Source organism: Salminus brasiliensis, chromosome 14 (genome assembly GCF_030463535.1).
Source record: "Salminus brasiliensis chromosome 14, fSalBra1.hap2, whole genome shotgun sequence".
NCBI lineage: Eukaryota > Metazoa > Chordata > Actinopteri > Characiformes > Bryconidae > Salminus > Salminus brasiliensis.
The window spans coordinates 35,001,653-35,029,150 of NC_132891.1; the positions used below are offsets into that span (position 1 = coordinate 35,001,653).

Sequence of the window (27,498 nt, forward strand, 5' to 3'; positions counted from 1 at the left end):
GCATGGACTCCACCTGACCTCTGAAGGCGTCCTGTGGTATCCGCCAACAAGACATTAGAAGTCGTGAGGTGGGACCTCCATGGGCCGCATCAATGAGCCTTAGGTGCCCTTGACCTTGTGGCAGGTTCACTGGTTGTCCTTCTTTGGACCACTTTGGTTGGAACTGACCAGGGTATACCAGGAACACCCCACAAGATCTGCCTGATGTTTTGGAGAAGTTCTGACCTAATAGATCCACCCCTTGATATGAGCCACTGTAGATTTTCACTTCACCTGTCAGTGGTTTTAATGTTATGGCTGACCGGCGTAAGGCATCCTAAATGACTTCAAGGACCACCGCTGTAGCTTCGAGGGTCCCTTTACATTATTTTAACAGGAGTGCAGGAGTCTAACCTCTCTTCTCACAGTAAAGGACCTATTTGAGACCAGTCATCCTGTTCTCAAAGGAGGTCTGTGAGGTCTGAGATGACAAACCCAACTCAATTACAGCCTAAACACGACTCAGCCGGCGTCAATGAGGCGTCACGGCTCAGCAGCAGAGGCGGTGGTCGACCTTTTATGCAAACACCACACTGAAACCTCTGGTCAGCTAATATCGATCGTGGGGAGCGGGCGAGAGAGCCCTGCAAGCAAGAGGAAAAAAGAAAGTAAGAGAGAGTCTGACTAGGTTCGCCATGGCTGAGTCCAGAGCTATTTTGGGCGCAGGCCAAAAACACTGAGGTCTAGGTCATTAGCAGGTCATTGAGATGGTTCGGTGACAGGCTTCGGAATTAGGACGCAGTGGCCGAGGCCGTGACCCCCAGGAGCCACAGACACACTGACGGGTAAACCAGCAGGCTAAAGCCATCTCGTTGGGGTTATGCACGCTGACGGGCGACAAAGATATAATAACCCAGGCTTCTGTCTCTGGGACGGCCTGAAGGCACGTCCACAGGAGAGGTTTCGGCATTACGTGTGTGAGCTGTGAGCCAAAGAGTCGCGGCCTCCATTATATAAACATTAAGGCAGCTCTAAGTGTCGGGACGCTAACCCTACTTTACATTTACATGCAGGACCTGAAGGGTGTCGTTCAGGGGAAGGTCACTTTAGAGTTTCTGACACGTTTTGAGCCTCAAAGAAGCAAATAAAGCTTTTAAGAGTAAAGGAATCTTACATGGAGGACGTCTATTCAACGGTTAGCATAAATGGCAAACAGCTTAGCTTAGCAATTTTACACGATATCTGATGTTCTCCTCATTACAGTGGAGGCTTTCTACCTCCATCTGAATATTACTGGAGGAGTCTGCTAGCCTGTTAGCTAATGCTACTGGTTACCAGTGTTTTATTATTAGCCTATTTGCTAATGCTATACATGCTTAATGCTATGCCTGTTGGCTAATACTATTTTATAATTTTTATATAACATTAATAAAATGAATACTATAAATATAATAATGCAAAAGAAATGACACTTAATATAACATTAATTTAATATAAATTATAAAAGAATTCATTACAATTATTGAACTAAAATCTATCTATATATGTACTCTAACCTATATATATATATATACATAGTTCCATTTATTTTCTGAATAATAAGTAAATAATTGAATAGTTAAATTATATATATTATACATGTATATATAATATGTATTATAAAAAATATATTGTATTTATTATTATATTAATTGTACTGTTTTATTTTATTTAAATAATACGTTTAAATATATGTACATAATTATATATAATAAATTGAACATAAATAAATAATTACATTTTGAAGGTAATATAATATAGGAAAAACCTTTTAATCATAATATTATCAATATTGTATTGGTACTACTTGTATCAGATAGGGAATGCTGAAAATTAAAATAATATGCAATAATTATGATAATAATATGCAAAAAGAGTTATGGTAAATATTACCTGCCTAATAAAAATATATAAAAAAAACTATTATAACTTTAAGAAAACGTGAAACAGTTTGCTATTATTTTCTAAATAAAAAAGAAGGAAGAAAATTAAATACTAAAAGTTATTGCTATCACCCAGCGCTTGTCTATGAAGTTTTGGCCAATCCCAGAGCAGGAGGCGGTCCGCTGCTAGCCAATTGGAGCGCAGAGAGGCGGGACTTATTTGAATACGCGCGTGGGAGAAAAAAAACCCATAACAGTCAGTAATTGGTGAAACTCGACACCGGCTGCTTGGCAACCGAGCAAGTCCAGACACAAGCTGGATCTGGAGCTGGAGCTCCGCGCTGCTCCCCTCACTCAGCACGGAGCTCTCCACCAGCCACCACCGCCGCCAGGTCCGCTCTCCACGGCTGCACTCGGCTCGCCTCGCCGCGCCGCGCGGACAGACAGCCGGCTGGGCTCTTCTGGTCAGAGCCGTGTTTCTGCCCTCCGTCTCTGCGTGCTGGTGGGACTCCAGAGGGACGCCTTTTCTGCCCTCCAGCAACATGAGGAACGTCTGAGGAGACGGTGGAAATGAAGAAGCTCTGAAATGGAAAAGTGAGCCAGGTCTGTGGAGCCTCTGGCGGTTTCGCTCAGTGTTCACTCAGACCTCTGGCTGCTCGGACCAAATGCATACAAATGCATTTAGGAGCCCAACGGACAAGGAGGGGACACACTGCTCCCACGGCCAAAGCGTGAGTAAAAAAGCATGTTTGTTATCCAGTGGTGGAGAATGAGCTGACCCATAGATCTGCTCCTCAGCAGCTTCCAAAACCAGCAGTGAACCATCTGCAGGCCTGAAGAACCTCCAGAAAGGTTCTGCGTGTCTGCCTGGCTTTCCAGGTTCCGTCTCTCCCCGCAGGTCTGACTGCAGAGGAACCCTCAGAACCAGTGGAGCAGTTGCGTAAGATCTCTGCAAGGTCTGAAGGGTTTTTATGGGTCCAGTGTTGGACTAAGTTGATTTGGGCCGGGTAGAATTTACGGGTCATCTGCATTTATGGATTAATGAATAATCTGCTGTCCTTCTTTATTTTGGGCCAGATAGAAAATTGTCCCTCTTAATTTGGGCCATATGGAATATACTGTCCCCCTGTGTTTGGACAATATATAATACACTGTCCCTCTTAATTTGGGCCATATGGAATGTACTGTCCCACTGTGTTTGGACAATATATAATACACTGTCCCTCTTAATTTGGGCCATATGGAATGTACTGTCCCACTGTGTTTGGACAATATATAATACACTGTCCCTCCTAATTTGGGCCAGATAGAAAATTGTCCTTCTTAATTTGGACCATATGGAATGTACTGTCCCCCTGTGTTTGGACAATATATAATACACTGTCCCTCTTAATTTGGGCCAGATAGAAAATTGTCCCTCTTAATATAGACCATATGGAATGTACTGTCCCCCTGTGTTTGGACAATATATAATACACTGTCCCTCTTAATTTGGGCCAGATAGAAAATTGTCCCTCTTAATTTGGACCATATGGAATGTACTGTCCCACCATGATTGGACAATATATAATACACTGTCCCTCTTAATTTGGGCCATATGGAATGTACTGTCCCCCTGTGTTTGGACAATATATAATACACTGTCCCTCTTAATTTGGGCCAGATAGAAAATTGTCCTTCTTAATTTGGACCATATGGAATGTACTGTCCCCCTGTGTTTGGACAATATATAATACACTGTCCCTCCTAATTTGGGCCAGATAGAAAATTGTCCTTCTTAATTTGGACCATATGGAATGTACTGTCCCCCTGTGTTTGGACAATATATAATACACTGTCCCTCCTAATTTGGACCATATGGAATGTACTGTCCCACTGTTTTTGGACAATACATAATATACTGTCCCTCTTAATTTGGACCATATGGAATGTACTGTCCCACTGTGTTTGGACAATACATACTATACTGTCCCTCTTAATTTGGGCCATATGGAATGTACTGTCCCACTGTGTTTGGACAATATATAATATACTGTCCCTCTTAATTTGGACCATATGGAATGTACTGTCCCACTGTTTTTGGACAATACATAATATACTGTCCCTCTTAATTTGGACCATATGGAATGTACTGTCCCACTGTGTTTGGACAATATATAATACACTGTCCCTCTTAATTTGGGCCAGATAGAAAATTGTCCCTCTTAATTTGGACCATATGGAATGTACTGTCCCACTGTGTTTGGACAATATATAATATACTGTCCCTCCTATTTTGGACCATATGGAATGTACTGTCCCACTGTGTTTAGACAATATATAATATACTGTCCCTCCTATTTTGGACCATATGGAATGTACTGTCCCACTGTGTTTAGACAATATATAATACACTGTCCCTCCTAATTTGGGCCAGGTAGAATACTATTCCAATTCATTTGGACCATATGGAATATACTGTCCCCCTGTGTTTGGACAATACATACTATACTGTCCCTCTTAATTTGGGCCATATGGAATGTACTGTCCCACTGTGTTTAGACAATATATAAAGTGTTGTCCCTCTTAATTTGGGCCATACAAACTATATTGTACCTTCATATTTGGGTCAGATAGAATACTGTCCCAATTAATTTGGACCATATGGACCATAATGTGATGTCTCTCTTTATTTGGGCCATACCATACATATTGTACTGCCTTATTTAGGCCAGATAGAATGTCCCACTGTGTTTGGACAATATATAATACACTGTCCCTATTAATTTGGGACTTCATATTTGGGCCAGATAGAATACTGTCCCAATTAGTTTGTACCATATGGAAAGTATTGTCCCACTGTGTTGTCCCTCTTTGTTTTATATTGTACTCATTTAGAAGTTGTTGTCTTTGGGCCATACTGAAATTATTGTATCTCTTATTTAGGCCAACAAGATTATTGTCCCTCTTAATTTGGACCATATGGAATGTACTGTCCCACTGTGTTTGGACAGTATATAACGTGCTGTCCCTCTTTATTTAGGCCAGGTAGAATATATAGTACACATTTAGAAGTTGTTGTCTCTCTTTATTTGGGCCATATCATAAATATTGTACCACCTTATTTAGGCCAGACAGAATATTGTCCCACTGTGTTTGGACAATATATAGTGTGCTGTCCTTCTTTGTTTAGGCCAGGTAGAATATATTGTCCTATCATATTTGGGCCAGATATAATATTGTCCCCATTAATTTGGACCATATGGAATGTATTGTCCCACTGTATTTGGACAATATAATGCATTGCCCCTCTTTATTTGGGCCAGATATAATATATTGTTCTTTTATTTTGGGCCATGAAGATAGTGTTGTTTCTCTTTAGTTGAGCCAGATAAACTATTGACAGATTGATTATCCCTATATTTGGGCCAGATAGAAATGTTGGCAGTGTATAATATGCTGTCCCTCTTTATTTGGGCAAGGCAGAAGACTTTGGGCCACATTGAATATATTGTTCTTCTGTATTTGGGACATACATTTTTGTATTTGGGCCAGAAAGCATTTTTTTCTAGAATTATTTATATATTTGTAATATTTATTTGGGCCATATAGAACGTACTGTCCCCCTTAATTTGAGTTAGTCTTTTTACGTGGACCATTCAGGACATGATCTCCCCTTTATATGGACTGTCCAGAGCAGGAGTTCTGCTGTTTATGGACCGTATAAGCCATGATTTGCTGACAGCGCACCAGTACAGTCATAAAATAGTCCAGGACAGCTGACATGGTCTGCAGTAGCGAAAGTTCTGGCGTGGGCTTCACACTGCAGTGAGAGTCCAGCTTAATCTATCCAGGTGTTTAAAGTCCCAGTAGTTTGGATGTGGTGTGTAATCTCTGATTTGTAATCCTCTCTGACTGAGGTCAGATAACAGGCTAGCTCCGCTTCTCTCAGCTCTGGTCTGGGGGCAGATTCAGAGCAGATGGTGAAGCTGCAAGGACCCAGCGGTTCGTCTATGGGCTTTCCGCTGCTGGATGCGAGTGCTGATCCAGGTTAAAATGCTCCGTCATGGTGGCAGCAGAAGGGTTTTCAAGTCTGCAGCCAGACTAAAGTAGATGACGGTGCAGAGTGCAGAGGAACGCTGAGGAACATTCCTCATGGTGGTGTGTGGAGCCTGCTACAAGCATCTGGCAAAGCAACCCCCATGCGCTGGTCTGTGTTAGCAAAACACGCTGTTCTTAAAAATTAACCATTAAATTGAAGAACTTCTGCGGCTTCGCTCAAGCAACCCTTCGTAGCACCTGTAAAGGTAATAAAATGAATGCTGAAGGTTTGCCCCCATTCTTGGTCCTGGTGGGCTACGTTCCTGCAGAAATCACACAGTCCAGTAGATGTGTCCAGTTAGAGCTGGACCTGGAATGTAGACCTACATGACTACTGAAGTGGACTGTAATTTCAGTGGTACTCCATTAGACCCCCTTAACCTTTACATTAGACCCCTCAGCAGATCCTCAGTCTTATAACGCACAGGAGAATCTTCTGTAGAACTCAGTGTTTGAGAAGAACTCATCCAGGGCGGGGGTCTGGTGTGGAGTTCAGGGGTCCATACCAACTCTTGGCACACCGATTTCTTTACAGTGGTGGAGAATGGAACCAGGTGTTAGTTGCCATGGCTACAACACAACTATAGATACAAGTTAATTACTATCCAAACCCACCAGTGATCCTACAGAAGTCTTTTATGTTTTATACGCAGAGCTGATGATGGGAAAATAATGGAAAATGTGGCAATTTTTTTGGAGGGGGACTATTTTGCCTTATAGTGACCTTACGTATATCCCTCCATCATGAGGAGGGATTTTTAAAGGTAGGAATGTCCCGATCCCGAGATTGGACTACATGGAATGTACTGTCTCACTGTATCTGGGCAATATATAATGTGTTGTCCCTCTTTATTTGGGCCATACAAACAATACCTTCATATTTGGGCCAGATAGAAAATTGTCCCTCTTAATTTGGTCCATATGGAATGTATTGTCCCACTGTGTTTGGACAATATATAATATGCTGTCCCTCCTAACTGGGATCATATGGAATGTATTGTCCCACTGTGTTGTCCCTCTTTATTTGGGCCAGGTAGACTATATTGTATGCATTTAGAAGTTTTTGTCTCTGGGCCATACTGAATTTATTGTATCTCTTATTTGGGCCATCTAGATTATTGTCCCTCTTAATTTGGACCATATGGAATGTACCAGAGAATGGGTACAGGTTCTCTCGCTGGTAGAACATTAGAGCATTGCCACAATAGTCTGGTGCCTAACCAGGCGTGATTCCAGAGTACAGACGGGATGGAGGAACGTTAGGTCTTCCTAAATGGACAGAGAGCGGGATAGAAGTTTAGATCCTCGTCTTCTGACAGATTAGCTAACTCACTCTTCACCTGCTGCTCTGGGAGCCTCTTCCCGAACTCTTCCCGAACTTTCCGCTCCACCTTATACCAAATAGTACGGCGGTGGCGCTCTGCTGTTGGAACGTACACACTGTTACTGCGGCTCTATTTGTTTGGCTCTTCTGAGCAGCGGAGGATCATGTCTATTAATGTCTGGTTCCGCATCGGCTAGCGGATGCCAATGCTGGCCAGCCATCCACCTACCCGAAGAGAGCAAGGCCAGTGTGTCGTTACACCCCTATACCAGTCCAAAAGCGACGCAGTTGACTCGCCACCTTCACCTCGCTGTAGCCTTCCCCAGTCGTCCCTCCAGGTCAGGTTTGCAGGTTCGCTGTGTCCATGCATGTGTCCATGCATACACTGTGGCATCTTACTGACCCATCATAAACCTGAGCTTCGGCTGCAGACACGTTGAGTTCAGCCCAGAATGACCTGCACGGACACACCTTCATTCGGCTTCCTAAACACCCTGAACGACGAGAGGGGCGGGACGCACCAATAAAGCTGGCTGGGGGTTCCTTATGAAGGTCTGAATGACATGCAGGTTCTCGGAATAAGGCGACGGTTCACTGGACTGCTGGCGGTTTGGGTTTAGCGGAAACCCGCAGGGCCGGGAGCGCCAGAGCAGAGCGGGACGGCGCCGGTGCTGCAAGAACAGTGTTCAGTTGAGCTCCGCTGGTAAAATTAGATCAGGTCAGTGAGGGGGTGCTGCAGCTCCTGCCAGGCTGTAAGTGATTACAATGGAGGTTGGCTCCTATGAGGGTTCACGCTTTTTGGTACATTACAGCCCCTGCTAGACGAAGTGAAGGATACTGATTATCTGGTTTCAGTGGCACCTATCAAGGTCGAACATCGTCTGGGTCAGAACATCTCCAGAACATCAGGAAAACAGGTATGCGGTGGTCAGTACCTACCAAGAGCTAAGAGCTCTAAGGAAGGACAACGGGTGAGGTGGCTAGCGACAGACTCATGTGCGCCCAAGGCCCACTGATGTTCATGGAGACCCCACCTCACAACCCTCAGGACTTACAGGATCTGCTGCTTAGGTATAAAGGTGTCCAGACACCACAGGACATCTTCAGAGGTCTTGCGGAGTCCATGCCCAGGCTAGTGGAAGTGCTGTACCGTGTCTGGCTTCAAGAGGAAGTGGGTCAAGTGCAGGCACCCCACACTACCCTGGATCTTCCTGGCATTCCTCAGACTGGATGCAGTGAGTCCAGTGGAGGGTCAGGTCAGGGGTTAATGGAAGGCTTCCAGATGCGGACTGTAAACGTCATTGTTTGCTGCCTTTAAGGAGGACATTAAAGTAAATGGAGCTGAGTCTGGAAGGCCTGCCCCGCCACTCAAGCAAACCTTCTGAGGCCATTCCAGAACGTCAGCAGTTGCTCGGACCGTTCGTCGTTTGCGGTGCTCGTGTGAGAGATCTGCTGTGGTTTCAGCAGCCGCCCGTGTCTCCTGCGGGATTTCCATGTTTGTATTGCAGGTTATTCATGTAGAGGAGGGAAAGCATGGCTGAGTGGCGGGGCTGTTTTGGTAGATTAGTGGTTCTGTGTGGTTTGTTGGCTGTAATTGACGCTGCGGTTGCTGTGCTTGTTAACCTGGGGACGGATATTGCCGCTGTTGTGCTCCAAAACAGCAACTTTACAGGAGAAGGAAAAAACCTGCTTAGCTTTCAATGGAAGTCAGTGGAAAAAGACTTTATTCACAGGCATTTCGGAGCATTTCTATTGGTCTGTTCGGCATGAAATTCTGACGCAGGGTATAGGAGAACAGCCAGATTTACATTATGTCAGAAAGTGAAAAATGACTTTTTTAAGCCGCCTTTTTAGTGTTGGGGCTTCTTATGGTCATTTAACGGCAGTTGTGGCAGCAGTTTACGGTCACTGCGCTGCTAAATCCATTACTGTAGTCTTTTAAACCTGCTTCGAGTCTAGTGTTGTGTTGAGGCTCAGCGATACTCAAATACGGATGTTAAATACGGATATGGATACTCTACATTTATTTAATCCGTATTTGGGACAATTTCTGTACGTTTACAGATACGAACAGAGTCTTCTGTCCATTCAATTATTCAAAACATACAGAGCATCAAAAAGTGGGAACCATCACACCCCTAATAAGTTATATTCGTTATAATCACTTACAGCCCGTATCCAGATCCGTATTTGGACACAGTCTCTGAAAGGTTACGGACGGAGCCGTCTCTCTTCTCTCAAATCCAATTTTTTACCAATCAATTCAATTATTCAAAAGATACAGAGCACCAAAAAGTGTGAAATTCATTAAAACCACTTTCAGCCCGTATCCCTATCTGTATTTGGTCTCAATCTCTGAAAGTTTACGGACGGAGCCGTCTCTCTTGTTCGAATCCCAATTTTTCACCAGTCTATTAAATTATTTATAAGATACAGAGCACCAAACCATCACACCCTAATAAGAGCCAAAATCCATTATAGTCACCTACAGCCCATATCCAGATCCATATTTGTGCACAATCTCTGAAAGTTTACGGATACGGACATGGAGGCGGAGTCTTCTGTCCCAAATCTTTAAATCTATTAAATTATTCTAAAGATACAGAGCACCATTAAACCATCAAACCCTTAACAAGAGCCAAAATTCATTAAAATCACCTAGAGCCCGTATCCATTTCTGTACTTGAACTCTATCTCTGAAAGTTTACGGATGGAGCCTACTATCTGTCTGAGCTCTACATTCATTTTGTCCGTATTTGGGCACAGTTTCTGAAAGTTTACGGATACGGACACTGAGGCGGAGTCTTCTGTCCCAAATTTGTACAAATTCATTCAATTATTCTAAAGATACAGAGCATCAAAAGGTGGGAACCGTCACACGCCTAATAAGTTACAGCCCGTATCCAGATCCGTATTTGGGCACAGTCTCTAAAAGTTTACGGATCCGGACAAACCTTTGACTCTGATCTGCCCTCTAGTGGATGTATTGCTGAACATCCACGGCAACGTAAGGAACTCCTAGAAGTATGTGGTCAGTGAGGACCACAGCGTTTGAAACGGACGTCTTAATTTCCGTCCGTAAAGGGAGTGTAAACTAGCCTTTAGTGGCACAGAAGAATGGGGATATTGTGCAGTCCAGGACCTGAATGAAAACAGCCAACAGCTCATTTTAATCAAGATCAGATGAAAGAAACAGTGAAACAGTGAAACATGTCCTCATCCACTTCTACAGACGCGCTTTCCAAGGATGGCTCTCCCAGGACCTCTGACTACAGGCTTCTTTGGAGGTCCTTGCACCCCCACAGTCGGACAGCAATGTGCGAAATAACGGAAACCGAATCATAGGGTTGTTAGGGGCGCTAGGTTTGGGCCATGATTGGTCGGCTGGGTTGAGTCCCCCAGAATCCGCACTACGTCCGATTGCTCCCCGTTGCTCAGCTATAAGGAATCAGGCCCGGCTCGACAGGCCTGGCTGCACGTCCTCTAGTGTGTAGAGGTTTGTGGCCCATTCCACAAGTGGTAGCTTGACCACATGGCTCAACACACTGGCGTAACGATGTGGTCAACCACCCAGCGGCTTTCTCTGGCACTGAGGCGAGGAGCGGCCAACCACAGCTACCAAGGCCGATGGTTTCGTAAAGACACAGCAGTTGCACAGCTGTAGTTCCAGACCTTTTAGAGCTGCCAGTTTGAGAACCGTCATTGTACGTCATGCAACACAAGCATAAGCAAAAGCATACACTATTTTGACAAAAGTATTGGGACACCTCTTGAGCATTGAATTCAAGTGTTTAAATCAGTCGCATTGACACAGGTGTTTAAACTCAAGCCTCTAGCCATGCAGTCGGCCTTTCTTACACACATCAGTGAAAGAACGGGAGGTTCTGAAGAGCTCACTGAACTCCAGCGTGGTTCTGTATGTAATAGGAGACACCGCTGCACCAACAACAACAACAAGTCACCTGGTGAAATTTCCTCCCTCCTAAATCTTCCTCCAATAGCTGTGAGTGGTGTTACTATTATTGAACAGTGGAAGAGTTTAGAGGAACAGCTCACATCACACTCAGCTTAATGTCCGCTGAGTGGTAGGTAAACCACATAAAGTTACAGAGCGGGGTCAGGGCCGAGTGCTGAGCTCAGAGCAGAGTGCAGAAAAGTCTCCAATAACTGCTGCTGTGCAAATGGGGGTCCAGCTCTATATTACTGCCTATGGGTTTAGAATGGGATGTCAAAAAAGCTCCTATAGGCGTCATGTCTAGGTGTCCGAATACTTTTTTTTTTTTATTTCTTGTGTATAATAGTTGCTCCAAAGGCATCCTCTCCGAAGTAGTTATTTTAGAGAGTGTTTAGGAGTGTTTCACGTCCTCCAGGCCCGCTGAAGGAATGTCGCACCAGCGTCTCGGCCCTAGGCGGGTGACACAACCCCCCGCCCCACCCCGGCTCAACACACCCCAAGGGAACTGTGGGAAATCAAACAAATCTGATTGACTGGTCCAGGGGAAAAAATCAACAGCATTTCAGACTGAGCTGGCCAGTCAACAACATGCCAGATATGTGTAATGGTCAGTAGAGTGGTTGGAGCTGACAGAAAGGCTACAGTAGCTCAGAGAACCCAACACCTCGTCCAACCTTGAGGCAGATGGGCTACAACAGCAGGAGAAGAATCCACGTAGTGTTCCCAAGATCCCAAATAAATGAAGGCCTAGCCTACTTTCATGTTAGCCTTTTAGCTCCAGTGCTAAAGCTACAGAACCGCTAGGCCTCAGACATGTCTTAGCCAGTCAGCGACATGTGGAGTACGGTGGAAAAGATATTGCTGCATTAGCAAATCTGCCCCAAAAGCTGCTTTGATGTGAGCCTTGCACTCGTTAGCGAAAACGCCAAGCTCTATTTTGGAGTCGTGGACCAGCGTAGAAGGTTCTCAGATGTGTAGATGACCTAGATTTGTGTTGACGCTCTGGAGTTTGTGTGGTTTGTCAGATCGTAAATCAGCGACGCTGGCTAATGCAGTCATCAGACAGGAAGTTTGGAGGGCAGACAGTTTCAGGGCTGTGATGGTACTGCTTATACAGCATGTCAGGATGAGTAATGAACATGCGTGCGCTCCCTGACTCCACATTCTTCTGACCGGGCTTCACGGAGCACCACACTGTCCGACAGCAGACAGGAAGCGCAGGAGGCAGCGGCCTGGAGCGAGCACGCCTCTCCTTCTGCTGCGGCACAGATGATGGAGAGACTAGGTAGCAGTGAGGTTGACCTGATCCCTGGTGATCAGGTAGTTAGGACCGTGGCATCAGGGTTGGCTGCAGTTTTGGAGAACAGCTGGAGAACCAGGGGTTCTGTCATATTTGCAGAACATTAACTGGACCTTACGCTTACCAAGGTACCCCAAAGGGTTCTTTGATTAATGTCATGGATAAAACTCTTTTAAAAAAAAAATCAGGATTTGAGTTAGGGGTGTATGAAAATATCGATATATCAAAGTACTGGGATTTTATGTTTTTATAGATCTTAGTTTTTATAGTATAGATCTTTAATAAATATTTTAGATGTCATGGTTCCACCCTTGCTTGAGGTGTACGAAAATATCGACACTTTGCAAGTATCGCAATCTTTTGTTTCGCCCTGTATCGCAAGGTTCATGCCCTACCTGCGAATGCTACTCGTTAGCCAGCCGAGCTGGTCCACCCCCTCGACTGTATTAGCCATCATGCTACTCGTTAGCTGATCCACCCCCTCGACTGTATTAGCCATCATGCTACTCGTTAGCTGATCCACCCCCTCGACTGTATTAGCCATCATGCTACTCGTTAGCTGATCCACCCCCTCGACTGTATTAGCCATCATGCTACTCGTTAGCTGATCCACCCCCTCGACTGTATTAGCCATCATGCTACTCGTTAGCTGATCCACCCCCTCGACTGTATTAGCCATCATGCTACTCGTTAGCTGATCCACCCCCTCGACTGTATTAGCCATCATGCTACTCGTTAGCTGATCCACCCCCTCGACTGTATTAGCCATCATGCTACTCGTTAGCCAGCCGAGCTGGTCCACCCCCTCGACTGTATTAGCCATCATGCTACTCGTTAGCTGATCCACCCCCTTGACTGTATTAGCCATCATGCTACTCGTTAGCTGATCCACCCCCTTGACTGTATTAGCCATCATGCTACTCGTTAGCTGGTCCACCCCCTCGACTGTATTAGCCATCATGCTACTCGTTAGCTGGTCCACCCCCTCGACTGTATTAGCATTATGCTACTCGTTAGCCAGCCGAGCTGGTCCACCCCCTCGACTGTATTAGCATTATGCTACTCGTTAGCCAGCCAATATAGCTAACATACATCTAGTTCAGCCCCTTGACTGTATTAGCTATCACGCTACTCGTTAGCCAGCCGATGTAGCTAACATACTACTGGTCCACCCCCTCGACTGTATTAGCCATCATGCCAACATGCACATGTGGGGCTCACATGGGTGGAACGTAGGCTAGATGGGTTCCAGGTGGGCGTGGGCTCTCAGTGGGTTTGTACACACTACTTGCTTACTTGGACCCAGTTGGGCTTCCAAAACGGGCCCCACCTTAATCTCACATGGGTCTCTGCATCTAGGCCTTGCTTAACCCTTCCTGGTCCCATCACTGACCCTGGTGGCCATTCATTTGTAGGGGCCAACATGGAACCTGAGGACAGAACATTCTGGCTCCCAGGTGGGCTACCCTCACCCTAAAATCACCCTAGTCTTTACACCTGCAGGTTCTTTAAGGGTTCTTTAAACTCGCACAGACAGTACGTCAGTCTCACCCTCTGCTGAGGCCTGATGACCCATCAGTACTGAGCCGGCCTGTACTGTCTGAGCTCCAGGTGTTGGTCTTGGTCGGGCTTTTAGTGAACATTCGCCCTACAACAAAGGACCCCTGGAAAAGTGCTCCGTTTATATCTGTGTGTGTGTTTGTGGATTAGGGGGGTCTGAGTTTTGGGGGGTTACAGGTTACATCAGGTCCAGGATCTTCAGAATCTGCTCATAATAATAAAAGAGCTGGACACACTGCAGTGTGTGTGTGTGTGTGTGTGTGTGTGTGTGTGTGTGTGTGTGTGGCCAGTTCTGTTTTCCTTTCCCTGTGGGATAATAATGGCCCACTCTGCCACATCAAACCAGCTCTCCTAACTAATAACACACACACACACACACACACACACACACACACACATACTCCTACAACTCCCATTGAGACCAGCTCCAGACTCTGGCTGATACTCTACTCTGTGTCCAAATGTTTGTGGACACCCCTTCTAATGAACGCATCCAGCTACTTTACCTTTACTAGTCTTACTAGCTTGTCTAGTTCCTGTAGAGAAGTACTGCCAATAGAATAGGACTGTCTGGAGTAGATGCCAGGCGTGGGCTAGTAGAGGGGTATAAAGCCCCCCAGCAGCATTGAGCTGTGGAGCAGTGGAAGAACTGTGTTCTCTGGAATGATGGATGGTGGGGCTCCATCCAGTAGGTTTGGGATGATTTGGGGAGTTGGGGTGAGATGAGGTGGGGTAGTGATCATCTTGACAACATCCTGACCTCACTAAAACTCCCCAATACTTTTGTCCATATTGTACGATCATGATTTGCACAGACTGTATGGAGCGTCGGGGATGTGGAAGTGGGTTAAGTGCAGGTTCCTCCTGTCTGACTAGATTGAAGGATTCTGCAGGAATGTGGGCCTGGAGGCTGTTACACACGTGGTCGGCTGGTGCTCTCTGCGGCTCAGATGGGCTACAAGGCTAGCTTTGGCCTGAACGGGCCCGGTATAGAGGGGCTTTAATGAAGGTGGTGTGTTGGAAGCAGAAGAATCTGGCCCACTTTGACAAGAACTAGGGTTACATTATTCTGGACATTTTCAAAGATGGGACATTTACCATGGGAATTAACGTGAATTCATGGGAATTAACGTAAATTAACGTAAATTAATGGGAATGAATGTGAATTAACGTGAATGAATGTGAATTAACGGGAATGAATGGGAATTAACGGAATTATTGGGAATTAATGGGAATTAACGTGAATTATTGGGAATTAACGTGAATTAATGGGAATTAACGTGAATGAATGTGAATTAACGGGAATGAATGGGAATTAACGGAATTATTGGGAATTAACGTGAATTAATGGGAATTAACGTGAATTAATGGGAATTAATGGGAATTAACGTGAATTAATGGGAATTAACGTGAATTAACGGAATTATTGGGAATGAACAGGAATCAAATGGGATATTTTCAAAGCTAAAGGTGAGAAACGTAAATATAGTTGGTAAAAAAATATACTGAACCATAATCTTGGCTAAAATAATATTTGATATGATACCAAAACAGTTAATCCCAGGCACATTACACACTGAAGGGCGAATGAGACCACGCCCCCTGCATTTACTGAAAATTTTGCCATTATTCTTATGCCTTCATGTCTGCTGTTGACGAATAAACGGTATATTATTGATAGTATATGATATAGTTTTCTATTAAATTATCCAATATTTCATATCCATTCCAATAAATTCCCATAATTTCCATGTAAATTTTACATGTTGGAATATTCCCCATGGGAAGGTATCAGTAATATACTGGAAATGTATCGGAAATTTTCCACCCCCTTGCAGCCCTAGTCAGAACACCTCCAAAACATCAGGCAGGTCTTGTGGGGTGTTGGTGGGGTGTTGGTCAGTACCGGTATGCACAGTGGTCAGTACCTACCAAAAGTGCCCCAAGCAAAGGACAACCGGTGAACCAGCGACAGGGTCATGTGATCATTGATACTCATGGATCCCCCACCTCACAACTTACAGGACTACTTAAAGAATCTGCTGCTGAGGTCAGTCTTGGTGCCAGACACCACAGGACACCTTCAGAGGTCTCGTGGAGTTCATGTCTTGATGGGTCAGAGCTGTTTTGGTGGCACAAGGAGGACCTGCTAGATGTTGCCCATAGGTGTTGGTGCCCATAGGCCCACGCACCCCTACTTGAAAGGATCGGCCAGCGCAGGGTTGCTTCTCAGGCAGGGTTCAGGTGGAGCAGCGGTAATGTCAGCTGTGTGAAAACATCAGTCCAGATGTTACCTGACAGGACAGATGTTTAACCATGGTTTCTTCTTCTTCTTCTCCTCCAGGAGAGCCCTCCTTCTGCTCCTGTCAGTATGTGCCACTGTGCTGTTTGCAGAAGAGCATTCACAGAGCCAAGGTAAGCTCAAGGTCTCTCTCTCTCTCTTTCTCTCTCTCTCTTTTTCTCTCTGTCTCTTAACCTCTCTTCACCCATGACCTTTCCCTGTAGGCCTACCCCCCCAAATTCAAGCTGTTGGCCACTGTGGAGCCGCACTCTCGCTGGGGATTGTGTGTGTGTGTGTGTGTGTGTGTGTGTGTGTGTGTGCTCAGGCGATTATAACATCCTCCAGCTGCCACTGGAAACCTTTCCTTTGAGCTCTCTCTCTCTCTCTCTCTCTCTCTCAACATGGGAAAAAAGCCTGAGGAGGAAAAACAATTGAAGGTTGAGTGAATTTTAAAACGCTAGCAGGAAATCTGATGTGTGTGTTCAAGTGTGCGTGTGTGTGTGTGTGTGTGTGTGTGTGTGTGAGAAAGTAGCAGAATGACCAGAAACAAGAGCTGTAGGATCTTCTGGACCAGAGCTTCTGGCTTTCTGGACCAGAGCGGAGTGACTCCTGCAGGTAGATTGATATCACTAGTGCAGGTCAGTGCTTTGTGGTCGTCACTGGAGAAGGAGAAGAAGGTGAGAAGGTTCATGAAGGACTGTTAGGTAGTCAGAGACTGGCTGCACACAGAGATGATGTATCTCTCTCTCTCTCTCTCTCTCTCTCTCTCTCTGTCGTCTCGGCGTGTCTGCTCTTGCTCTGTATGAATGCAGACTAGAGAGCAGCTTCCTATTCCTACCTTCCAGCTCTCTCTCTCTCTTCCTCTCTCTCTCTCTCTCTCTCTCTCTCTCCCTATTTTGCTCTCTTTGCCTGTCAGTGCTCTTGTATTACTCTTCAGAAGAGTAGAAAGTGGAGAAAGTGAGGGAGGGGGGGGCGAGAGACAGAGAGAAAGAAGGGAGGGGGTGAGAGAGTGAGAGAGCTGATGAGAAGTCAGCAAGGAATCGGAAGGAAGGACACTGAGGAGATGAGAGGAAGGCAGAGGTAGAGAGAGATGAAAGATGAAAAGAGCTGAGAGAGAGAGAGAGAGAGAGAGAGAGAGAGAGAGAGAGAGAGAGAGGTAGGGAGGGATCAAACAAGAAGGAGAAGTCTTAACCCTGTAAACCCCGGCTTTATCATTCAGTTGTTAATCCTAAGGCCTGTGGTTCAGTAACTACTGTACAATATTCAGTATCCACTATGAATTATTCAGTATCCACTATGAATTATTCAGTGCCTATTATGAACTGTTTAGTGACTATTATGAAGTATTCCATGTTTACTGTGGGTATGCACTATTAATAATTTAGTACCTACTATGAATTATTCAGTATCCACTATGAATTTTTCAGTAAGTGTTTTACTTTTAATTATTTAATAACTATTTTGAATGATTCAGTATCTAATTTCTGTATCCCCTATGCATTAATTAGTAATTACTATGAATGACTCAGTAACTGTTATGAATTATTCAGTATCCACTATGAATGATTCAGTATCTACTATGAATGATTCAGTATCCACTATGAATGATTCAGTATCTACTATGAACGATTCAGTATCCACTATGAATGATTCATTATGTACTATGAATGATTCAGTATGTACTATGAATGATTCAGTATCCACTATGAATGATTCAGTATCTACTATGAATTATTCAATATCCACTATGAATTATTTAGTATCCACTTTAAATGATTCAGTATCCACTATGAATGATTCAGTATCTACTATGAATGATTCAGTATCTACTATGAATGATTCAGTATCTACTATGAATGATTCAGTTTCCACTATGAATGATTCAGTATCTACTATGAATGATTCAGTTTCTACTATGAATGATTCAGTATCCACTATGAATTATTCAGTATCCACTATGAATTACTTAGTATCCACTTTAAATGATTCAGTATCCACTATTAATGATTCAGTATCTACTATGAATGATTTAGTATCTACTATGAATGATTCAGTTTCCACTATGAATGATTCAGTATCTACTATGAATGATTCAGTTTCTACTATGAATTATTCAGTATCTACTATGAATTATTTAGTTTCCACTATGAATTATTCAGTGCCTAATATGAATTATATGAGTTATTCAGTATGAATTATGCAGTACACGCTGTGGTATGTTCTAGGGATGCACCGATCTGCCTTTTTCTATTCTGATACCGATACAGATACATGAACTTTTCATATCGGTCGATACTCGATACAGAGCCATACCATTGTTGAATTAAACCGTATACCTCACCATATGGGAGAGACTTAAGGCATCAGGATTGACTTAAACATTACTTTATATAATATAACAAATGAACACGTAGATATAAATCTACTAAATTGCTATTTATTTGTCACTAAAATAAACAAAAGGACACAGCATTCAAATTCAAAATAAAATATATGAAAATAAATGAAATTTGTAGCTTCACTTTGTCAAACACACAAACAGTAATCACTCTTATTTTTAAATATTTTGCATAATTAAAAATAAAACAAAATAAAAAGTAAATACTGCAAACATGTAAACATTTAGTTCAGTCTCACACCAACCAATTACAGTGAAAGGATCGGTTCCATGGATCGGCCTAATTATCCTATACCCGGTCCAGCTAATTTTGTTAATATCGGGACCAATATCCGATCCTAATATCAGATCGGTGCATCTCTAGTACGTTCTGTAGTTACAAGAACGAGAAGCAGAGGTGTTGAAGTGGGTGTGGTTTGATGGTTCGGGGAGTGAGATGGTAGTAAAGATAACGGTCGTGTTCTGATGAGTGCAGAGCATGGTGACCTAGAGATTGTCATTCCTTCCCTTGAGGAACGTGCACTTTTCATTGGTACCTCAGACAGATGCTTGAGAGTGGAGGAGGGCTCCTGCTTCAGCTTAGATATGATCACTGGGGAGCACCCAGTCAATTACTCAGTCAAACGGTCACCAGCTGTACAGTCTGATGGCTCAGGCTTGGCCTGGCTGAGTCATAGAGAGAGGGGGAAGAGCCCCCTAGGGCTGGGTGGAGGCGATGTTAGGGGGCGGGGGGGGGGGGGGTGTTTATAATGATCATCACCAGTAGACCCTCAAACTACTACCATTGCCTTCAGGAAGGAAGAAGAACCTGGAGATAAGGTGTGGCAGTGAACTGACCACCTTAGCCCTTCTAAGTGGAATCGACTTTTATAGAAGGCCGTCAGGACGGATGGTTTCTCTTTAATGCCCCTCCTTGCCTTTGGAGTCAAGGCTCGGAGAAGTTATTGGTTGTTCCATTTGACCTGTACCTAAGGTTAAGGTTCAGGTTAAGGCCCATGTGGGACCTTCCTGGAACGAGAAGCCTTTCTGTCTTTGAAGTCTGAGTTGGGAATTGATGTTAAAGATGGAGCCTGGTTTTAAAAGTCCTGGGAATCATCTTAGAAAGAAGACCAAGTCTTTGTTGTCGCTGTTACCTTAAAAGCGAGTAGCCTGTGAAGCCTTCATTGATAGAGGGGGAGATAAACAAGGGCAGGGCAGGAGGGAGGAGCACCCCAATAAAGACGGGCGTCGGTTTACTTGCAGAACCTTCTCAAAGCGCTGTCCTGTAGACTGTGTAAATCTTCATTCTGTCCTGAAGTGACCTCGGATTCTCCCAGGCCGAGCCGAGCCGAGACTCCCTCTCTCCTAACTGGTGAGAGATTTAGGCAGCAGTTGTTCCACCTGTGGTTTGGATTTAGCCCCTGGAGTGTCACTTTTCCAGACGCTGATTGAGCTTGCCCCAAACCCTGAAGCATTTTCAATGGAGAATCACCATCCGTGGAGCAAGATGTGAGGTGTCTGGGTTGAGGAGCTTTGTGCCGGTTGACAGGCTCTGAATTCTTCTGGTTATTTATGGACGGTGTGGAGAAAGTCAGATCAGGTCACACAGGGTGTAGTTTAGTGGGTCCCGGCCTACAGGTGTGAGGCTGAGGTCTGGCCTCTGGATAAGAACCATCGTCCAATGTCTTGAGGATTTCTAGAAACCTGCTCATCTAGCCTTTCTTCTAAAATCAAGGGTTCTCCTTGCCTCCTTGTAAGAGCCTCAGCTTTACAAGATGCTGGATAGAGCTCCATCACTCTAGAGAAGACCATTCCAGCGCTCCACAGCCCAGATTACTAAAACAGAGCAGATTCTCTATGAGAGCAGGAAAGACAAGGGGTGAGAAACAAAGCGAAGGAGAAAGTAAGAAGGACACTGACATTTATCTGAGGAAAGCAAAGGCTGTGGATTAGTCATGAAAATGCCTTCTCCTGCTGTTGGACCTCTGGGATCCCTGCGCTGACATGCTGAAACTGTTCGAAAGCTTCTCTGTTTCCTGCCACTACACCACTACACCACTCTCTACACCTGGTGTTTCACAGAGCAGGAGTGACCCCAGTAGGTGGAGTGGTTCCCAAACCCTCTCCTGGAGCACCCTGGTGCACTTTTTAGTGCTTTCTCAATTCAGGCAAAGGTTCTCCAGGACCAGTGTTGGGAACCTTCTTATGAAGGGTCTTATTAAGTCCTGCCATTAGTGTCATTAGTGTGATCATTTGATCCTTAGATCAGCACCATGTGATGCTTGTATATCTGCATGGATTTTCATATGTACCCCTTTTATTAATTATGGAAACAGTTTGGGAATCTGATCAGTTGGCAGGGAAATCCTACCAACGACTGATTCCTGCCAGTGGATCGTTCTGGGTTGGTCCTTCACTGCTTCCCAGTCTGTGGTACAAACAAGTTTCCTGAAGTACACTCCAGATCAGAATCTGAGACAGCCTGGATTCAGATGTTCATAGATTTACAATTCATCTGCTTTGGAGAGACAGGAATCATGAATCTTCTCAATCTACTCTGCCCCCTCTTAATTCAACTCCCAGCTGTTGCCTGCGGCCCACCAGACGTGGCCTTGTTTGTGGATCTGGAGATTGGCACGGCTTAGTTATATATTCTAGGTTTCAGGTTAAATGTCTTTGCTGTTTCTTCACTTGATGTTGGTACCGTTTATGGACCCTTAACCTTTCCCTGAAATTTCCCTGACATTCCCAGGCTAGCGTAGGTCTGGGATTGACTCTGTCTGCTCATATGGTTTGAATCTTGCCTGGTTTTGGATATGGCTGAAATGGCTTATTTGTCTATGAGCAAAGTTCCTGGATAAGCTTGACTTGCTAGTCATCTCCGACTGAAGTTGACGGTGGGACCCTGTTATGAACAAGGCGCTTCGCAAAGACTACCCAGAACTTCAGCCTGAGGACTTATCCTCTCCCCCTTCCTTCTACTCTCTCCTCCCCATTCCTTCATCTGGACCCCAGCTGCTACTAATGGCTGCATGCAGGGCCTTCTGGGTAAACTGTGATGTCAGCACAGCAGATACCAAAGCATATTGAGGAAAACTGCGGCCAAAAAGGCAGGGATTATTTACGCTACAGACAATTGAAGACGTGCTCCTAGCCCAGTGACTCTGTTTTGCTTTCCCTGTAAGTGGTTCAGTCTGCAAAGATCAAATACCTGCTTGACCTTAAACCACTTTTTGAATCTCTCTCTCTCTCTGTCTGTCTCTCTCTGTCTGTCTGTCTGTCTATCTCAGGTGTAGATCTTATTCTCCAGCTGGGCCTGTCCAGTCGCAGAGACGCCACACACTCCTCCTGGCTGACCTCCTCCACGTCTTCTCCACAACCCTTTGTCTCCTCCCTCCCATCTCTCTCCGTCTTGCCTCCTGGGGTCGGGGTGACTCTGGGGCAAGACGCTGTCATTGAGGCCCCTGCGGCGGGTCTTCTCCCGGTAGGCGTGGAGAAGGAATTCTCCCTTGTAGTGAGCCTCATCTCCCAGCGAGCCAGGAATGCCTTCCTGTTCAGTGTGTTGGACAGCTCTGACCGGCTGCAGTTCGGCCTGCAACTGCTGCCCGGCCGGGTGGTGGTGTACACAGGCGAGAAGGCGTCCGTCTACTTCAGCTATGAGGCGCAGGATGGGCAGTGGCACTCATTTGCGGTCGGGGTGCGCCCACAATCCGTCTCGTTCTACGCCCGCTGTGGGGGCCTACACTACAGCGAGGAAACGCTCACCAGGCCACGAAGTTTGGGCTCGGACAGCCGGGTGGCTGTAGGGAGGATGAGCTCCAGAGCGCCGCAGTTCGAAGGCTCTCTGTGCCAGCTGGAGATCTATCCGTCAGCGCAGGTCGCGACGCATTACTGCGACTATGTTAAAAAACACTGTAGACTGGCAGACACTTTCCGATCGCGCTTGACAGCAAGCACCGTGTCCCTGTTGTCCTCAGTGTACCCCTCCGTAGCCTCCCCTATGACCACCCCTGCTGCATCTCCTGCCCGTGTAGAATCACAGACATCAAACCCAGCTACCTTCTTAGCAGAGGTCACCAGTCCCACTCTCGGGCCCCCTTTAGAAAAAATTACTGGGGCTACATTTTGGGATAAGTTAAGCACCAGCACTATCAGGCCTGCCAGTTCCTCTCCAAATCAGCTTCAGGATCTTACACCCACCAGGACTACAGCCACCACTTCTCCACATGAGGGGGGACATCAAGGGGAGAACGGCACAGAGGATCAGCGGCTGCTGGCAAGGCCCCGTGCCACTCGGGCTACCCCAGACCTGATCTCTCTGCACAAGCAGAGTCGTCTGAAAGAGTCTCTTAGGAACACCAGCGGTCCACGGCAGCCCAGCGACGACCTGATGGAGACCCAGCTGAAAGTGAACAGTGCAACCTTGTACAGGCAACCCAGTGACCGCAATCAGCTAGTGCATTCCCAGGAGGATGGCGAAGTCACACGGCCGTACGACTCGGGAGAATCCGAGGGATATGGATACGACTACGGAACGGAGGACGGAGACTATTTCTTAGATTACGACAGCTTTGATGGTCTGAAAGGGGATCCAGGTCCTCCGGTGAGTGTCTTACTGTTCATCTGATAGCATCTGCCTTGTGTGAGTTGAAGTGGCAATTTCCAAAAGTCAGGGCCGTGCTGCGGCAAGCTGGAGCAGAGGCTTGCATGAGAAATTAGCCAAATTACAATACATAAGTATCCAAGCTAATTTATTTTTTATTGCCATTAGAGGTTCTTTGAGTGCTTTATACGCTTGGCAGTGTTTCTGAGAGCTTCGCCGAGTTAATCGGGGGGGATGGAGATGTTTTGGCAGCTGTAGGTGCTGATTTAAGAAGGAAGGCAGTCTTGTCGTAGCGGCTTTCCTTTCTGCTCCTAGAGCAACAGGTGGTTAAAATAACACACGGTTTTCCTTGTGAAACACTGCCAGTATTTTGGACGGCAATTTTGGAAGACTGATGTGTGCTGACACTTGCTAATTGTCATGTTGGCACCTAATTCCAGGCTAACCTGGCAATGTTGGATTAAAAAAATTGGACATTGCCAGAAACTTGAGTGAGTCGTATTCTGCAAGTTGAATGACTTTGGATAGTTTGTAGTAAATGAGCTTTAATAACAACAATAAAAATACTAATAATAATTTTATTAATAGCAATACAATAAATCATGCTACTTTCGGAACCTAAACGACACACAATCATGCCGTTTCTTTTCTCACAAGCCCTTACCCAACAATAACTTCCCACATTTGCATTTAAGGCATTTAGCTGACGCTCTTATCCAGAGCGACTTACAAAAGTGCTTCACTATTTACCCAAAAAATAACCTCAGGTAGTTTAAATAGACTAAAAATTCAAAGCTCCTCTAATCTTAGACTCTACTAAACACAATAAGTCAATATGGAGACCATAGTACTCTTCTCTTCGCCTGAGCACTCTCAGAAGAGGAGGGTCTTCAGTCTGGGTTTGAGGACAGCGAGCGTTGGACTCTGCTGTTCGGACACCCAGGGGAAGTTCGTTCCACCAATTCAGTGCAGGACAGAAAAAAGTCTGGACGCTCGTCTTCCGTGGATCTTAAAGGATGGCGGGTCGAGCCGAGCCGTACTTGAAGCTGAAAGGGCTCTTGGTGCGGATCGGCTTTTGACCATCACCATCAAGTACGGAGGAGCTGGCTGGTCCAGTCTTGGCTTTGTAGACCAGCGGCAAGGTACCACAAGGCACTGTGGGCCTTATTGGCCGAAGCAAGGTCCATTTGATCGTCCTGCTGGTTCTATATATAGCAAAGGACACCAAATAAACCCGCGGTTATAATGTTATGTTATCATTGGACCGTGCTGGTGTAGCTATGTGTATTCTGGGTTGCATGGACTGTAGGTCAGTCCCAACTCCAGAGCTACACTAGCAACAAACGAGCCAAGATCCGGGCGATCCCTGGGGCCTTCAACGGGAACATGACGCTGCTCTTGAAAGAGAAGTGTATCTCTTTGTGTGATGTTTAATTCATTGTTTCTGAGCTTCACTGAGTGGAATAATAAGTGGTAGGTGTCGAAACATGAGACAGAAGGCTACGTTGGTGTGGTCTGCATGTTTTGAGGTGGATGCAAGATGGGGAGATGGAGGTGTTTTTGTTGGACTTCACCATGAACGCTCTCTGCTGGCTCGACCTGGTGCATTCCAGTCTTCGATAACCTGAAGGGCTCCCTGAAAAAAAATGATACTTCCAATTGACATCGTTCTGAGGCTTACATTTGCATAATCACGGTCTTCAGGTTTGCTGCTTTTGGTAGGAACTGTGTTGACAGAACATGTCTGTTCAGAGCACTATTTGTTTCAATGTATGCCTTGAACTGGAGCCAGTTTAGCTAAGCTATGGCTTTAACCTGGTGAAACTTGAATGCAACATTAGTCTCTTGAAACGTTCGGGAAAGTAAATCTGCAGAGTGTAAAGAGTCCTGCATCTGCAACTCGTCTCCACTTCAAGAAACAACTTTTAAAAGACAGCCAGTGATTGATTTTACAAGATTGTCTTTAGGCAAGGTTGGTAGTTTGTCATTCTGTCAGGTTTCTGAGCCGTGACAACAAACAGACATGACTTTCTTGACTTGCTAGCATTTCTGTACTAGCCAGCTGTTTGAACAGCTGTTTTATTTTGTCGTAGTTGACTTGCTGTTACTAAACTACTAAGCTAAACTACTGTTGCCAGTCCTGGGGATCAAACCAGTGACCATCCGGTGCAAACTGATTTCCCTAACCTATGTCCAAATGTTTGTGGACACCCCTTGTAATGAATACTTTCAGCTACTTTACGTTTAACCCATTGCTCACACAGATGTGCAAATGCACACTCTCAGCTTGTCTAGTCCCTGTAGAGAAGAACTGCTGGAGCAGATACACATAAACCTATGTGTAACCTATGTGCTCAATGCCACCTAATGCTAAGGCCAGACCTAAAGCCCCTCACCCCTTCCAGCACTGAGCCGTGGAGCAGTGGAACTGTGTCCTCTGGAATTATGAAAGTGCTGGTGGACACACACTAATTGAATGGGAGTGTGTAGAACTCCAGTGGACCTTTGCAAGGTTTAATAAGCCTGTTCGATCCCCTGGACCGGCAGGAATTAGGAGTGGAGGCCCCTTGCAGCTTATCCAGAATGCAGCGGCACGGGTCGGGTCGTCTTCAACGCTTCTAAGTTCACCCATGTTCAACTCTCTAATTCAACCCCCTGACTCTGGCCTACAAAGCCAAGACTTGACCAGCCAGTCCCTCCGTACTTGATGGCGATGGTCAAAAGCCGATCTGCACCAAGAGCCCTTCCAGCTTCAAGTACGGCTCGGCTCGACCCGCCATCCTTTAAGATCCACGGAAGACGAGCGTCCAGACTTTTTTCCGTCCTGCACCGAAGTGGAGGAACGAACTTCCCCTGGGTGTCCGACCCTACTCTTCTGAGAGTACTCAGGTTAAGAGAAGAGTACTATGGACTCCTTATTGACTTGTGTTTAGTAGAGTCTTAAGATTAGAGGAGCTTTGAATTATTAGTCTATTTCAACTATAAAGCTGAGGTTCTTCTTGGGTAAATAGCAAAGCATTTTTGTAAGTCGCTCTGGAGAAGTTGCCATAAATGTGAGCATAAATGTAAATGAGTGTTCACTGCCACGGATGATATGAATATGAATATGGCAGTGTGTTGTTAGGAGTGTTGATTGGTGCTATTTGATTGGTGTTTGATTTTGTAATTTATTCAAATTCATCGTCAGATATTCACATTTTCCGAATCACCATCATCACTATATATAGAAACAAGCACATCTGTGAGTGAGTTTACTCTCTAAGACTCTCCACAGCCAGGCTCGCCGTATACATGTGTGTTTGTGTGTGTGTGTGTGTGTGTGTGTGTGTGTGTATTTGTTTGTTTGTGTGTGTGTGTGTAGCTGTAAGATCGAAGAACACACAGCTGGCTTTAGAACATTCTTTTCTTTGTCTCCTCTGTTGGACTAACCTCCTTTCCAGATGTGTGTGTAAACCTTTTTCCAGTTTACACACACACACACACATCCACACACCCACATGCCAACACACAAACACACACACACATAAACACTTCTCTGAAAAAGTGGAAAAGTGACACCTGCAAGTATCAGAGGGTTCTTCAAGGGTTCTAGACTCATTGCAGAGGATCTACAGTGTGTCCTCAGACACACACACACACATATACACACCAGTGAAACACACACAGTGGACAGTAAGCGGTGGGCAGCCATTGCTGCTGCGGCCGTGGAGCAGAGAGGTTAAAGGGCCTTGCTCAAGGGCCCAACAGTGGCAGCTTGCCGAGCCCGGGCATCGAACCCACAACCTTGTCATCAATAGCCCAGAGTTCTAACCCGGAGTTCTAAGTTCTGAGCCCCTCAGTGTCATCGCCTCTCCCCCCCAACACTCAGCGCCTTGCTAGCCATGCTAATTAACTGAGGTAATAGAATTAGCAGTCAGTGGTTTCTCCTCGTGTTGAGCCCCAGTGGTGGTGGGTGGTGGCGGTGGTCTGTGGTCAGATCACAAATGCAATCAAATTACATCAAATGAAATCACTGTATATACACTATACATGCCCTATACACACACACACACACACACACACACACACACTATACACACACATACTTAATGTTAATGTTCTCCGCACTTGTCCTCTG

The 27,498-nt window shown here is 45.3% G+C and overlaps 1 protein-coding gene across 2 annotated transcripts in view; it reads left to right on the forward strand.

Annotated features, from left to right (window-relative positions):
- Positions 1-2,188: 2,188 nt before the first annotated feature.
- LOC140577354 (uncharacterized) overlaps positions 2,189-27,498 on the forward strand; it is a 113,606-nt gene continuing 88,296 nt past the window's right edge. For both annotated transcript variants that reach the window (XM_072697286.1, XM_072697287.1), the window contains exons 1-3: positions 2,189-2,632; positions 16,465-16,535; positions 22,069-23,381. In XM_072697286.1, coding sequence (XP_072553387.1) covers positions 2,577-2,632; positions 16,465-16,535; positions 22,069-23,381 — 1,440 coding nt within the window. In that variant the 5' untranslated portion in view covers positions 2,189-2,576. The remainder of the gene's footprint in view (positions 2,633-16,464; positions 16,536-22,068; positions 23,382-27,498) is intronic.